General features: G+C 33.9%; 1 protein-coding gene across 1 annotated transcript in view; it reads left to right on the forward strand.

Moving 5' to 3' along the window:
• Window positions 1-14,386, forward strand: part of LOC139893886 (uncharacterized) — a 71,800-nt gene extending 57,414 nt beyond the window's left edge. The window contains exons 3-4 of the mRNA XM_071877089.1: window positions 4,524-5,058; window positions 11,298-14,386. Coding sequence (XP_071733190.1) covers window positions 4,524-5,058; window positions 11,298-14,238 — 3,476 coding nt within the window. The 3' untranslated portion in view covers window positions 14,239-14,386. The remainder of the gene's footprint in view (window positions 1-4,523; window positions 5,059-11,297) is intronic.
• The last annotated feature ends 367 nt before the right edge of the window (window positions 14,387-14,753 follow it).

Here is a 14,753-nt window from a genome sequence, read left to right on the forward strand (position 1 = left end):
CCAAAAATATTAGATTTTAAAAGTGGGACTATAACTCACTTTCACAGATTTTTACTTCGTCGGGAAGTAAGACTTGGCCACTGGTTGATTCACGAACCTATAACAATATATACATGTATATCAAAGTATGTTCAAAATATATTTACAACACTTTTAATATATTTTGATGTTTTAAGTTTATTGAGTCAGCTGTCCTCGTTAATAACCTACAACTAGTTGTCCACAGTTAGATGTACAGAAATAAATCGATAAATATTATCTTGAATCAATCCACGACTCAGTGTATACGTATCTCAGTATTGATCACAACTCAAACTATATATATTTTGGAATCAACCTCAACCCTGTATAGCTAACTCCAACATTCACATATAGAGTGTCTATGGTTGTTCCGAAATATATATAGATGTGTCGACATGATAGGTCGAAACATTGTATACGTGTCTATGGTATCTCAAGATTACATAATATACAATACAAGTTGATTAAGTTATGGTTGGAATAGATTTGTTACCAATTTTCACGTAGCTAAAATGAGAAAAATTATCCAATCTTGTTTTACCCATAACTTCTTCATTTTAAATCCGTTTTGAGTGAATCAAATTGCTATGGTTTCATATTGAACTCTATTTTATGAATATAAACAGAAAAAGTATAGGTTTATAGTCAGAAAAATAAGTTACAAGTCGTTTTTGTAAAGGTAGTCATTTCAGTCGAAAGAACGACGTCTAGATGACCATTTTAGAAAAAACATACTTCCACTTTGAGTTTAACTATAATTTTTGGATATAGTTTCATGTTCATAATAAAAATCATTTTCTCAGAATAACAACTTTTAAATCAAAGTTTATCATAGTTTTTAATTAACTAACCCAAAACAGCCCGCGGTGTTACTACGACGGCGTAAATCCGGTTTTACGGTGTTTTTCGTGTCTCCAGGTTTTAAATCATTAAGTTAGCATATCATATAGATATAGAACATGTGTTTAGCTGATTTTAAAAGTCAAGTTAGAAGGATTAACTTTTGTTTGCGAACAAGTTTAGAATTAACTAAACTATGTTCTAGTGATTACAAGTTTAAACCTTCGAATAAGATAGCTTTATATGTATGAATCGAATGATGTTATGAACATCATTACTACCTTAAGTTCCTTGGATAAACCTACTGGAAAAGAGAAAAATGGATCTAGCTTCAACGGATCCTTGGATGGCTCGAAGTTCTTGAAGCAGAATCATGACACGAAAACAAGTTCAAGTAAGATCATCACTTGAAATAAGATTGTTATAGTTATAGAAATTGAACCAAAGTTTGAATATGATTATTACCTTGTATTAGAATGATAACCTACTGTAAGAAACAAAGATTTCTTGAGGTTGGATGATCACCTTACAAGATTGGAAGTGAGCTAGCAAACTTGAAAGTATTCTTGATTTTATGTAACTAGAACTTGTAGAATTTATGAAGAACACTTAGAACTTGAAGATAGAACTTGAGAGAGATCAATTAGATGAAGAAAATTGAAGAATGAAAGTGTTTGTAGGTGTTTTTGGTCGTTGGTGTATGGATTAGATATAAAGGATATGTAATTTTGTTTTCATGTAAATAAGTCATGAATGATTACTCATATTTTTGTAATTTTATGAGATATTTCATGCTAGTTTCCAAATGATGGTTCCCACATGTGTTAGGTGACTCACATGGGCTGCAAAGAGCTGATCATTGGAGTGTATATACCAATAGTACATACATCTAAAAGCTGTGTATTGTACGAGTACGAATACGGGTGCATACGAGTAGAATTGTTGATGAAACTGAACGAGGATGTAATTGTAAGCATTTTTGTTAAGTAGAAGTATTTTGATAAGTGTATTGAAGTCTTTCAAAAAGTGTATAAATACATATTAAAACACTACATGTATATACATTTTAACTGAGTCGTTAAGTCATCGTTAGTCGTTACATGTAAATGTTGTTTTGAAACCTTTAGGTTAACGATCTTGTTAAATGTTGTTAACCCAATGTTTATAATATCAAAAGAGATTTTAAATTATTATATTATCATGATATTATGATATATAATATATCTTAGTATGATGTATATACAGTTAAATGTCGTTACAACGATAATCGTTACATATATGTCTCGTTTCGAAATCATTAAGTTAGTAGTCTTATTTTTACATATGTATTTCATTGTTAATAAGCTTAATAATATATTTACTTATCATTTAACATAATTAACCAAGTGTATCAATATCTTAATATGATTCATATGTACCTAGTAAGACGTTGTTATAACGATAATCGTTATATATATCGTTTTCGAGTTTCTTAAATTAATAGTCTCATTTTTATGTATATAACTCATTGTTAAAATACCTAATGAGATACATACTTATAATAAAAACATGTTAACTATATATATAACCATATATATGTCATCGTATAGTTTTTACAAGTTTTAACGTTCGTGAATCACCGGTCAACTTGGGTGGTCAATTGTCTATATGAAACATATTTCAATTAATCAAGTCTTAACAAGTTTGATTGCTTAACATGTTGGAAACATTTAATCATGTAAATATCAATCTTTTAATATATATAAACATGGAAAAGTTCGGGTCACTACAGGAAACATCACATTTTGAGCAGGTTGTGATCTATTTACAGCACTATCATTAGAAACAAACGTTGTTTGTAAGGGAGCATGAACATTGCTCAATCCAGAAGTACCAGCTTTGTAAATTATAGGACTCTGCTGACCCTCAAGACGTTTCTTCTTGGTTTTCATATCCAAGTCCTTTACCATCAATTTTGATGTGAATTTATCTAGGGTCAGTGATTCACCAGCAGACGAAGCTCTGTCTTCTATCTGTTCAATAAACGCATCCCACTTGTGTGGTAAACCATCTGTTAATTGTTTGATAGCTTTCTGTTCTGTAACTTCTACACCTAAGTTACCCAATTCAGAGACATGATGACGATAAAGAATGATTGTATCTTCTAACGTTTCATGACTTAGAGCAGCAAACCTTTTCCATTCACTTTTGATTACTTTAGCTTTCTTTTCACGATACGCCTTATTTCCTTCGACACCTATCTTAATAGCATTCCAAAGAGAATATGAAGTTAAGTGCATTTGATATTGATGATAAATATCACCGTCTAAACCCTGGGTCAATTGAGCATAACATCTACATTATAAGGCATATGTTTCTTTTTCTGTCACGCTATAATCTTCATACTTTTTACTATTACCATCAGTACCTAAAGGCTCTTTATATTCATGTTGTATCAAATCCCACATTCTAGGATCAAGGCCTCTAATGTAATTCATGAACCTAGCCCTCCATCTAATGTAATCATTTGTATTATCAAGTCTAGGAGCACTATTGGCACTGCCTGATTCACTATCAGATAGTAAAATGTTTTGAACGCCGGAAGTAATTACCATTGCCTGATCAGACATTTTAAAATTTAATTAAGGTTGAATCTGATCCTAAATCGGTTGACTGCTGGTGACTGTCGGTCGATGAACAGCTACAGTCGGTCGACTGTCAATGATTAATTGGTCGAAGTTCTGTTTACATTTAGGCAAATGGTAGTACTTTTTTCAATCGGTCGATGTTCCTTCAATCGGTCGGTTTAGTACTTAAGTCGGTCGGTTTACAACTTAAGTCGGTCGGTTTAGCATATGTCGGTCGGTTTAAAGACAATCGGTCGAACTAATGACAATCGGTCGAAATACACGAAAATCGGTCGATTGTCTCGTAAGTCGGTCGACTGTACTTTCTTTCAGAGCTAGAATCCAAAAAAAAAAAACCAGGTTTTTGACTTCTAAACGATTTCAAGCTCAATTTTTGAACTAAAACTACTGACCAACACCTTAAGCAACTAAGAATGACTTCTGTAAACACTCTAAAGCAATTAAAACCAAAGGTTTAACGTAAAAGTATACAAAATTCAATCCAAAACCAATTTTTGACCCAAAAATATGCCAAGAACTCGTTTAAAACAATTGATTCAGCAAGCCAAGGCTCTGATACCACTTTGTAGACGCTGAGAGAGGATCTTAGAATCAACCTAACACGATCTAGAGGCGGAATAACACTAGAAAGAGCTTAAACGAATATCTATGGGTTTTCGGGTTCGTACAAGTCAAACCAAGATTAGATCTTGATAAACACGAAGCCTAGACTGACATTCTGTGGTATTTGGACATGAAGATTGAGAGAGACTCGAGCTAGAACAGTTTTCGTGTGTGTGTAATCTGCAGAGTTGTTAACCAAATTAATGAAGATTAATTAGGCTTAAATACCTCAGTTCCTATGTCGGTCGACAGTGGATGACAGTCGGTCGACTGACCATGTCAGTCGGCCGACTGTCGAGTAATATTACGAATTATATTTAAACGTTTACAAATATAAAATAACACATCGACAATCAACGTTTAACAATATTACAGGTTACAACATGATCGAATAAAACGTTAAAGTTCATGGAACTAGGGATTACAAAATATGCACTAACACCGACGAAATCCATTTATTTTCATCCCTATCAACTTTGGACCTTCATCATAACAAGTTAACGGGAAATATAAGTGATAAACTATGGGAACTAATCAACCTATCTAGCTTAGATCTTTCTTCCAATTCTCTTGGAGGTGCTTTGTATACAAATTACGAAAAGTCAAAGATTTCGTATACAGATTCTGCAAACAACTCACCTCCAACAATGTTGCTTTCTAGATTTGATCACCTTAATCTCTCTTCCAACAACATTACCGGGAGTATTCCAGATTTTTTTACAAATTCATATAGTCGTCTTCGAGTAATGGATTTGAGTTCCAATAGTTTTAATGGTCTAGTTACAAATGTTTCTTCAAGTTTGGGATGGTTAGATCTTTCGAGTAATAAATTTCATGGAGGAATTTCCTTTGTATGCCAAATTTATAATTGGAGTCTAACACATCTCGACCTCTCAAATAACTCATTTTCTGGACCATTGACGGATTGTTTGTGGAATTTTCAAGATCTTAAAGTTTTAAATCTAAGGTACAACAATTTATCTAGAAGCCTTCTTTCTACGGATTATTTGTGGAATTTTTATATCTATATGTATCACGCGATTGTGCTTTTTTTTTATAGATGTACCTGTACTTTTTTGCTGACGAAATTTTGTTTTATGACTGTTGCAGAAGGGAAGCAAGATGCAATACTAATTGAGTTGTGGAACATATTACGAACACTTTTGTAAAATAGGTATAATAATTTATCAATTTATACGAGTTTGCAGCTGCCACACTCCTACTTGATTGTTCAAAGTTGTTGCATACTACTCCGTAAAATATACCAGGTACTTTCTGTTTTCATCTATATTATTGTTTTATATTCTTATATAATGTTGGTAAAGATAAAATAAAAAAATAGTATTGTAGAATTGAAGATTAATGTGCAAATGTTTTAAGTGTTAAAAGTTATGAATTTAAGCTTAATTTTAGCTCAAATTAATTAAAGAGTTATGAATTTAAGCAAAATTTAAGCTCAAATTACAAAGTACAGTGGATTATTGCACTTTTCATTCTTAAGAGCTTGGTTTCTGTTTAATGATGTATGCAATTAGGCTTTGAGTTAAAAACAATGTTGGGTTTTTTTGGGTTTAGTGATGATTTTACAAGACATGACAAAATGGGCGGGTCATGTTGGGATTTGTAAGAATTAGTTAGGATCTATTGAACATAAAACATGTTCAATCAACTTCATTTTATTGTTTCGTCAAAGGCATCTTTTTTGTTGATAATCGTATGTCAAGTAATTGCTACAAGACTTGAACCATTTTAGATTATTTTACTAAGACTAACAAAATTCTTAAATAAACCCGTGAAAGGGTTTCATTATGATAAATGATATGATGATTTCCAGATCAGCCCAGATGTTCAACAACACAAGATTGTTCATGTGATGGATTGTAAGTATATTACAATATTAAATTTTATACCGTATAGCAATAATTCAGTAGTTGATTTTTCATTAAGTGGATTAAATTTAGATGTCTAATTTTGCAAGTTTGGATTTAAGTTCCATCATATACTATTTAATTTCTTTTGTGTTGGATAAAATGTAGGTGTATCAAGAAGAAGATTAGGCCTGTCATAATGTTGATATATTTTTTATTGTTATTTATGCTGATAATTTTTTGTTTAAACATGAGGAAGAAGAAACATTTCAGTTCACCATGGTTCAGATATGTACTTTTTTACTTTGTAGTGGGTGTATAATGATACAACTTGCAATAGTAAGAATAAGAATGATTATGTTGATGGATTTTGCAGAAAGTTAGTGGGTTTTGGGGTGGTTATGGGCTTACATAATAAGCTTTCTTGTGTATGTGTTTATTAATGTTTAATAACACAAGTTTACGATAAAAACTTTTTAGTAGAATGTAATTTTCACAGCATTTTGTGAAAAGGTTATAATTGTTGTGATTTTAATATATGTTGAATCATAAAGCACAGAGTACTTGCATTGAAGGTAAAACAAGGTTACTACATTTATGGTAGTTTGGTTGTATCAACCCGATTGTAATTATATGTTGTTATAAGTCATGTAGAACATATTTAGGTTTTTTGCTAATTTCATAGTGTTGGGAAATTACGGTCTCACTAATTCCCACCACCCAGCCCAACAATAATAGTAAAGAAATAAGAACAATACACAACACAAGATTTAACGTGGAAACTCCAAAACAGGAGAAAAACCACCGGCCCCCAAAGAGAGAAATACACTATATCACAAATTGTTACAATGATATAGACGACTCTCTTAAGCCAACTACACTCTCCAAAATATTTAACTAGTACAACTCTCAAACAAGGGTAAGAAAGAAAGAAATAATCAAATACTTAAAGTGTATTGATTGGTGCAATTTGAAATGAAGACTTAACCCCTCTTATATAACCAAGTCACTCACCCCTCACATCTTCCTCCCACCAATGTGGGATAAACATATCTTCTACTAGCCAAAATAAACCAACAAATCTCCACCTTTTGGATAGAAGAAGATAACCATGCTTCCACATTGCAAGGATAACCGATGTAGACGCTTCCTCGACGACAACTTCAAGATCCTCATCTTCATGCCGTTGACATTATCTCCCAAGAGACAAAACTTGCATCTTCATCGAACATTGTCTAAACCGACAATCATTGTCATCACAGACAATCATAACTCTTAACAAGAATTATCATACTCCACCATAAAGAGTATATCACTTAGAATATCGCATTCCAAGCATTTCACCTCGGCACATGTTGTTGAACAACCAGCTGAAACTTTATGGTGCAACTTCCCTGTTTGGCTTTCCCGAAAGTCCCATCAGCTACAACATCAGTTTCCACCACACAACCTGCATCAACGCCAAACCAATGCCCATGTGTAATTGTGGAACCGCTAACGAACATCCCTTTCCACGGTGGCGCGGACACACCATGAGGATGACGTGACTTCAGAGGAATTCGTCACTCTCCGTAACAACGGAGACAATGTTAGCATCTTTGGAGCCATTTGCCGGATTAGCTCCACCGGGACAATTAACCCTTACATGCCCAGTCTTCCCGCACTTCCAGCATGTCAGATTCTTTCTAGAGTTTCTCTTCTGCCTATCCGAACACAACAGTACCGTAGCTTCTGATGACGAGACCCCGTTACCTTCCAATCTTTTCTCCTCGGATAGGAGCTTGCTAGTAACATCTTCAAACTTCAACGTTTCTTTCCCGTACATTAGAATAGGTTTCATGTGCTCATAGGACGATGATAAAGATAATATCAACCTCAAAGCTTTATCTTCATCATCCGTTTTAACTCCAATAGCCTCCAGTTCCGAAACAATACCGTTAAGAATACTTAGATGATCTGAAATCTTTGAACCCCCATCCATACGCAGAGTATGAAATTGTTCTTTAAGACACAACCGATTTGAGATGCCCTTGCCCTGGTACAACTGCTCTAGTTTAACCCAAAGCTCCTTTGCCGTTGATAACCCGTGCACATTTGCAAGCACGTTCTTTGCAAGACACAAACGAATCGCACTTGCTGCCCTCAAATCCATATCATCCCATTCTTCTTCATCGAACTTACTGCTAGAATCACTGCCGGAAACAAAGATGGGTTTACCTTTCAATGCCTTGTGTAACCCGGACTGAATCAACACATCCTTGACTTGAACCTGCCATAAGCCAAAATTGATCCTCCCATCAAATTTCTCTACATCAAACCTCATTGGACTGAACTTCGACATCGTATACGTATCCTATAAACAACACTTTCTCTGATTTTGCTCACGTTTCGAATAGCCAAAAGATGTAGCAGGTAGCCAGGACCCTTTAAATCGGAAATCCACAACTCGCCACTAACAAATCCAACTATTACTACGAATCAGAAAAAATATTGTCTAACCAGATACTCTATACGATCAATAGAACTCGTTTCTGATGTGGACGATCCACTCCCGTGGCAACCACAGAGCATACTCCGACTCCTATAACCGAGACCCCCGTCAAACCTGACGCTCTGATACCAGTTGTTGAGAAATTACGGTCTCACTAATTCCCACCACCCAGCCCAACAATAATAGTAAAGAAATAAGAACAATACACAACACAAGATTTAACGTGGAAACTCCAAAACAGGAGAAAAACCACCGGCCCCCAAAGAGAGAAATACACTATATCACAAATTGTTATAATGATATAGACGACTCTCTTAAGCCAACTACACTCTCCAAAATATTTAACTAGTACAACTCTCAAACAAGGGTAAGAAAGAAAGAAATAATCAAATACTTAAAGTGTATTGATTGGTGCAATTTGGAATGAAGACTTAACCCCTCTTATATAACCAAGTCACTCACCCCTCACATCTTCCTCCCACCAATGTGGGATAAACATATCTTCTACTAGCCAAAATAAACCAACACATAGTGGTATGACAGTACCAAGAGAATACAAATGAAGGGTAAATCTTTGTTACTAGAGAACTAGAATTAATCTCCATTTACGATGAAATGAAATATTATTTTTAATGTCTTTGAGTGTTTAGATATGTTCGGCCAGCAGGTGCGGTTAGGGATTACATTATTTAAATATGGTTTTGATAAGTGAAATTGATTATGGTTCTTCAAATTGTTAAATTTGTTTCTGCAATATGAGAGCATCTCAAGGTTACTGAATTAGATTTCCGAACTACTATGAGAGTACGATTCAACACGTGTTTGCATAAAATATATACTATATGCTGAAGAGGTTCACTTTTCACCCTTAAAATGCTAATTATAATTATTTGATGTTCAGTGTTCTGTTATGACAAGCTAATAGAATTATTGATTCTAAACTGTAAAAAGTAAGTCCATGATAGGTTAAGACAACTGACATCCATGATTAGTTGTTCGAAGGATTTTATGTTTAATTCACACCATGTGTTTGCAAAAAAATTTAAGTTATTATTGAAAGTTGTTTATTTTTTATATGTTTGTAAGTCAACAACATATCTTCAATGGGGTTGACTAAGTTTGTTGTGTGGTATGTTGGTTGTTGTTCTGTGTAAGAAGTTTTTGATGTTGTTGTTTTGATTAAAACATTGTTGTTTATTATGTTCCGTGTAAGAAGTTTTTGATGGTTGTTGTTTTCATTAAAACATTGTTGTTTACTATATTTGACGAACATGATGAATTATGTTATTTCATAACTATAACATATCACTAATCTTTCTTTTTAAATAATAATGTTGATATTGTATGTGTTATTTAATCTTTCTTTTATTACTTTTTCCTGCATTTTCATATATTTATAAGATAAGATAAGATTTCTTTTATAAACCCGTGATTCTACGGGTTTCTTCACTAGTTATTAATCGTACAATAAAGTAGTGGATGAGGTGGTTAGTGAATGTTTATGAGTATAGTACAATTTAAAATTACATCTCGAAAAATACTAAAAATAGCTTTAAGGCTAAGGTTAATGAAAATCTTAATATTATTATTTGCTAAATAAAAATACTTAAAAAGAAAAAGAAGACGACAATAATTAGAAAAAGAAAAGTAAATAGTCGATGGATGTCAGTAGTAGGGGAGGGGGTCGATTAAGAATTTCCCTAACTTTAAAGTCTTCAAACGTCTAGTGGCCATTTTATCACAATTATTATGATTTATTTTCAGTTTATATGCTCCACTCAAATTTTTTATCTACATATTAAAACCCACCGCGTTATTGGTCGTTTGGTTAAGTTAAAACGACATCAAAAAACAAACAAAAAAACCTCAAACTTACACTACATATTAAAACCCACCGCGTTATTGGTCGTTTGGTTAAGTTAAAACGACATCAAAAAACAAACAAAAAAACCTCAAACTTACACCATCTTACATTACCCACCGCGTTATTGGTCGTTTGGTTAAGTTAAAACGACATCAAAAAACAAACAAAAAAACCTCAAACTTACACCATCTTACATTTCTAACCCCCAAACAGGGGCCAAATGACAACTTCACAATTTAAATAAAAAATTTTAAATAAACTTCACCTAAATTTTCAAAGGGACCTATCTTCTCGATCGTCATACGTTAAATTTTTTCGACATCACCGTTCAACTCGAAATCATTTTACGAACACAATGCAACTAGCTATACGCGAAACAGACGTATTTTAAAAAACGCTAAATACTTCGAGATACCTTTCATAAATATACATACACTTATAATAAACAACCCAAACCAACTGCATCATATCGACGTTTCGTTTTTTTAGGCAATCTTCCAGTCGTCAAAAATGCGCAGACCATTATGCACACTAGGTACTAACCACGTGTATTCAAATACATCCGTAATAACGCGTTTTTAATTCTATAAATACATAACGCTACATTAAATATGAATATTCAACTCGAAAGGTCCCGCCGGTCACTTTTTCTAGTTATAAACATTTAGGTATGGGTGGGTGTACTTCAGATAAAATACAAATTGTAAAGACTGAAAAGTCTTCGAAGGTCTAGTGTGGGACCACATTATTACAATTATTGATATTTGGTTTTGTAAATGCACCCAAATTATACACACAGATATCTATTACATAATTAACAAAGTTGAAAAAAAGGAATATAATTAGACTAAGCAATACATTGGGTTGACTGGCCGTTTACTTCAGAATTTGTATCTTCAAACTCAGTGTATATAAACCTTCATTGGGACATGTAGTTCTTACAGCAAATAAAAAATCTATAAACATACTAGCTTGTGATTGTGATACAATATAATGACAAATACTAAAAATCTTTTGTGCATTCATTGGGCACTTTTGTGGGTATGGCTTAATTATACTATTGTGGCTTCCCTTGGCAGCCAAGTTGAAGCTGCAGTTGTGATGAACAAGAAGTGTATTGAGAAAGAAAGACATGCACTACTTGATTTCAAAGCTCTGATTCTTAAAGACCCTTATGATGCTCTCTCTACATGGGGAACTAAAGAAGAAGATGATGATTGTTGTGAATGGAGTGGAGTCACATGTAACAATCAAACATTTCATGTGACAGAGCTTCAATTGAATGGTTATGATCTTGAAGGTGAGATTAGCCCTTCTTTATTTAACTTAACCTATTTGACTCATCTTGACCTTGGTGCTAATTCTTTACATGGAACCATTCCATCTTCTATCGGTTCTTTGAGTGAATTGAGTTACCTCGACCTTTCTTATAATCAATTTCATGGAACCATTTCCACGTTTATTGGTTCGTTGAGGCATCTTGTCCTTTGGTTCGTTGACCTTTCTTATAACTCTTTTAGTGGAACCATTCCGACCTCCATTGGTTCGTTGATTGAATTAAGCTATGTTGACCTTTCTTATAATTCTTTTAATGGAACAATTCCAACGTCCATTGGTTTCTTGACTCAATTAAGTCACCTTAAACTTTCTTCTAATTATTTTCATGGAACCATCCCAACGTCGATTGGTGCTTTGACCGAATTAGCGTACCTTGACCTTTCAAATAACTCTTTTACCGGAACCATTCCTTCAGAATTCGGAAACCTCATAAGTTTGGAACAACTTTCTCTTGGAGAAATGGGAAGATGTAGAGTAGAAAACCTAGATTGGTTGTCTAATCTTACACATCTAGATATTTTGGAAATGAGTGGAGTTTCACTAGCTAAAGCAAATTATTGGGTGAATATAGTTACTAGTCTCCATAATTTAACCTCTTTAAATTTGGGGGGATGCAATCTTTCACGAGTCATGCATCCATATTCTTCTTCTTCTTCATCTTTTGATAACTCTACTTCATCATCTACTATTATTTACCTCATACTCAGAGACAACAATCTCAATTACTCATCCATTTCTCATTGGTTGTTCCCATTAATTAGCAATAGCCTTGTTGTACTTGATCTTTCTAACAACGTGTTAGATGGGATACCCAAATTCCTTGGTAACATTTGCAATCTTGATGCTTTATATATTAATGGAAACTCTGCAATGGTCCCCTTTTCAGATTTTCTTAAGAACTTGTCTGGATGCACCCCAATGTATTTAAGTACTCTAGAAGCTTATGGTAGCCAATTTACCGGGCCATTGTCCGATGAAATCCATTTATTTTCATCCCTAACAACTTTGGACCTTCATCAAAATCAGTTAACGGGAAATATAAGTGAAAAGGTATGGGAACTAATCGGCCTTTCAAACTTAGATCTTTCTTCTAATTCTCTTGGAGGTGCTTTGTATACAAAATCCGAAAAGTCAAAAAAATTGTTGGATATGGATTCTTCAAACAACTCACTTCCAACAATGTTGCTTTATAGCTTTGATCACTTAAATCTTTCTTCTAACAACATTACCGGGAGTATTCCAGATTTATTTACAAATAATTCATATAGTACTCTTCGAGTAATGGATTTGAGTTCCAACAGTTTTAACGGTCTAGTTACAAATGTTGCTTCCGCTTTGGGATGGTTAGATCTTTCTAGTAACAAATTCCATGGAGGAATTTCCTTTCTGTGTCAAATTTCCAATTTGAGTCTAACACATCTCGACCTTTCAAATAACTCATTTTCTGGACCACTGCCGGATTGTTTGTGGAATTTTCAAAATCTTAAGGTTTTAAATCTAAGGAACAACAAATTATCTGGAAGGCTTCTTTCTACCAATGGAGGTGTTTTGAGTGCACTTGAGGTGTTTTTTTTTAACAACAATAATTTCTCTGGAGAGTTGCCTTTGTCATTAGGGAATTTCACCAAGTTAACCTTTTTGGATTTAGGAAATAACCACTTTTCTGGTTATGTTCCTACTTGGATCGGGAAATTATCAGGTTTGTATATTCTTAGCCTAAGTTCAAACGACTTCTTCGGACCAACCCCTCCACAATTATGTCAACTTGTAAATCTTCAAATCCTAGACTTGTCAATGAATAATCTCAATGAAACTATTCCCTCGTGTATCAACAATCTTAGTGCTATGGTTCGAACGAGATCGTTGACAACACACGACATACCTCAATATGAGCATAACTATTCTTATCAAAGCCGTACGATAAGTGAAACAATTAATTATGTTGACCATGCGATGATACAGTGGCTAGGATATAAACGTGAATTCAGCGGCAATTTGAGATTCTTGAAAAGCATCGATCTATCAAGCAACAATTTAACTGGAAAAATCCCAGATGAACTATGTGATCTTCATGGATTAGTTGCACTAAACTTATCAACAAATGCTCTTGTTGGGGAGATTCCACGTAAAATCAATGAAATGAAAGAGCTTCTAACTTTAGATTTATCTAGAAACAATCTTTCAGGAGGGTTACCGTTAATCATGTCTGAGATGAATCTTTTAAACTACATAGACGTGTCATACAATAGCTTGTCTGGAAGAATTCCATCTGGCACTCAATTCCAAACCTCCAAACCTACATGGTACGTTGGAAATTTAGGACTATGTGGACCTCCTAATACAAATCATTGTCCCGGAGATATAGAGTTACAACCGACACCGCCAATTGGTGAAAGTGAGGGTGAACATAAAGATAATATTGAACTTTGGAGATTGTTCTATATTGGCGGAACAACCGGTTTTGCTATCGGATTTTGGATTGTTTGTAGCGCTTTACTAGTTAACCGACGTGGTAGACATACTTTCTGTCACTTTCTTGAGAGATTGGAAGATTGGGTTCATGTAAAGGTGAGCAAAGTTTCGTAATCAACACGTAAATGTCTATTTTTTCTTTTTCTTCCTGACATCTCATTTAGTAGATTGTGTATTTGTTTATGTACTATAAGAGATGCTTCTCGTCTATTTAGATTTGTAAGTCATCAATAATAAAATAAAATTTTCATTTCACATATTACACATCCTGAGAGGATCTTATTTTTCAAGAAGAAACTTTTAATTTTGTATAAGCTATCTTTCTTCTTAGATTTAAGATAGTGCCTTTATTATTAAAATATTCTTGAGTAACCCAGATACTTGATAGATAGCAGAGAACAGGCTGACTTTCAAGCCTTGAGGCATCTCCTCTCGCAAATCGTATTACAGCACGGACACGTAAGTGGACCATCGTCTATGGTCTTACCCGAAAAATTAGGAGCCAAACCAAGCATGGTTTAACTTTGTTCTCGGCTGCAATTATCAACTGAGTTGGTGCTCCATCAAAACCTACAAAAGCAACAGTCTCTTGTCTTCACTCCAAAGAGGATCTAACCACCATTTTCATT

This window comes from Rutidosis leptorrhynchoides, chromosome 1 (genome assembly GCF_046630445.1).
Source record: "Rutidosis leptorrhynchoides isolate AG116_Rl617_1_P2 chromosome 1, CSIRO_AGI_Rlap_v1, whole genome shotgun sequence".
In the NCBI taxonomy this organism is placed as follows: domain Eukaryota; kingdom Viridiplantae; phylum Streptophyta; class Magnoliopsida; order Asterales; family Asteraceae; genus Rutidosis; species Rutidosis leptorrhynchoides.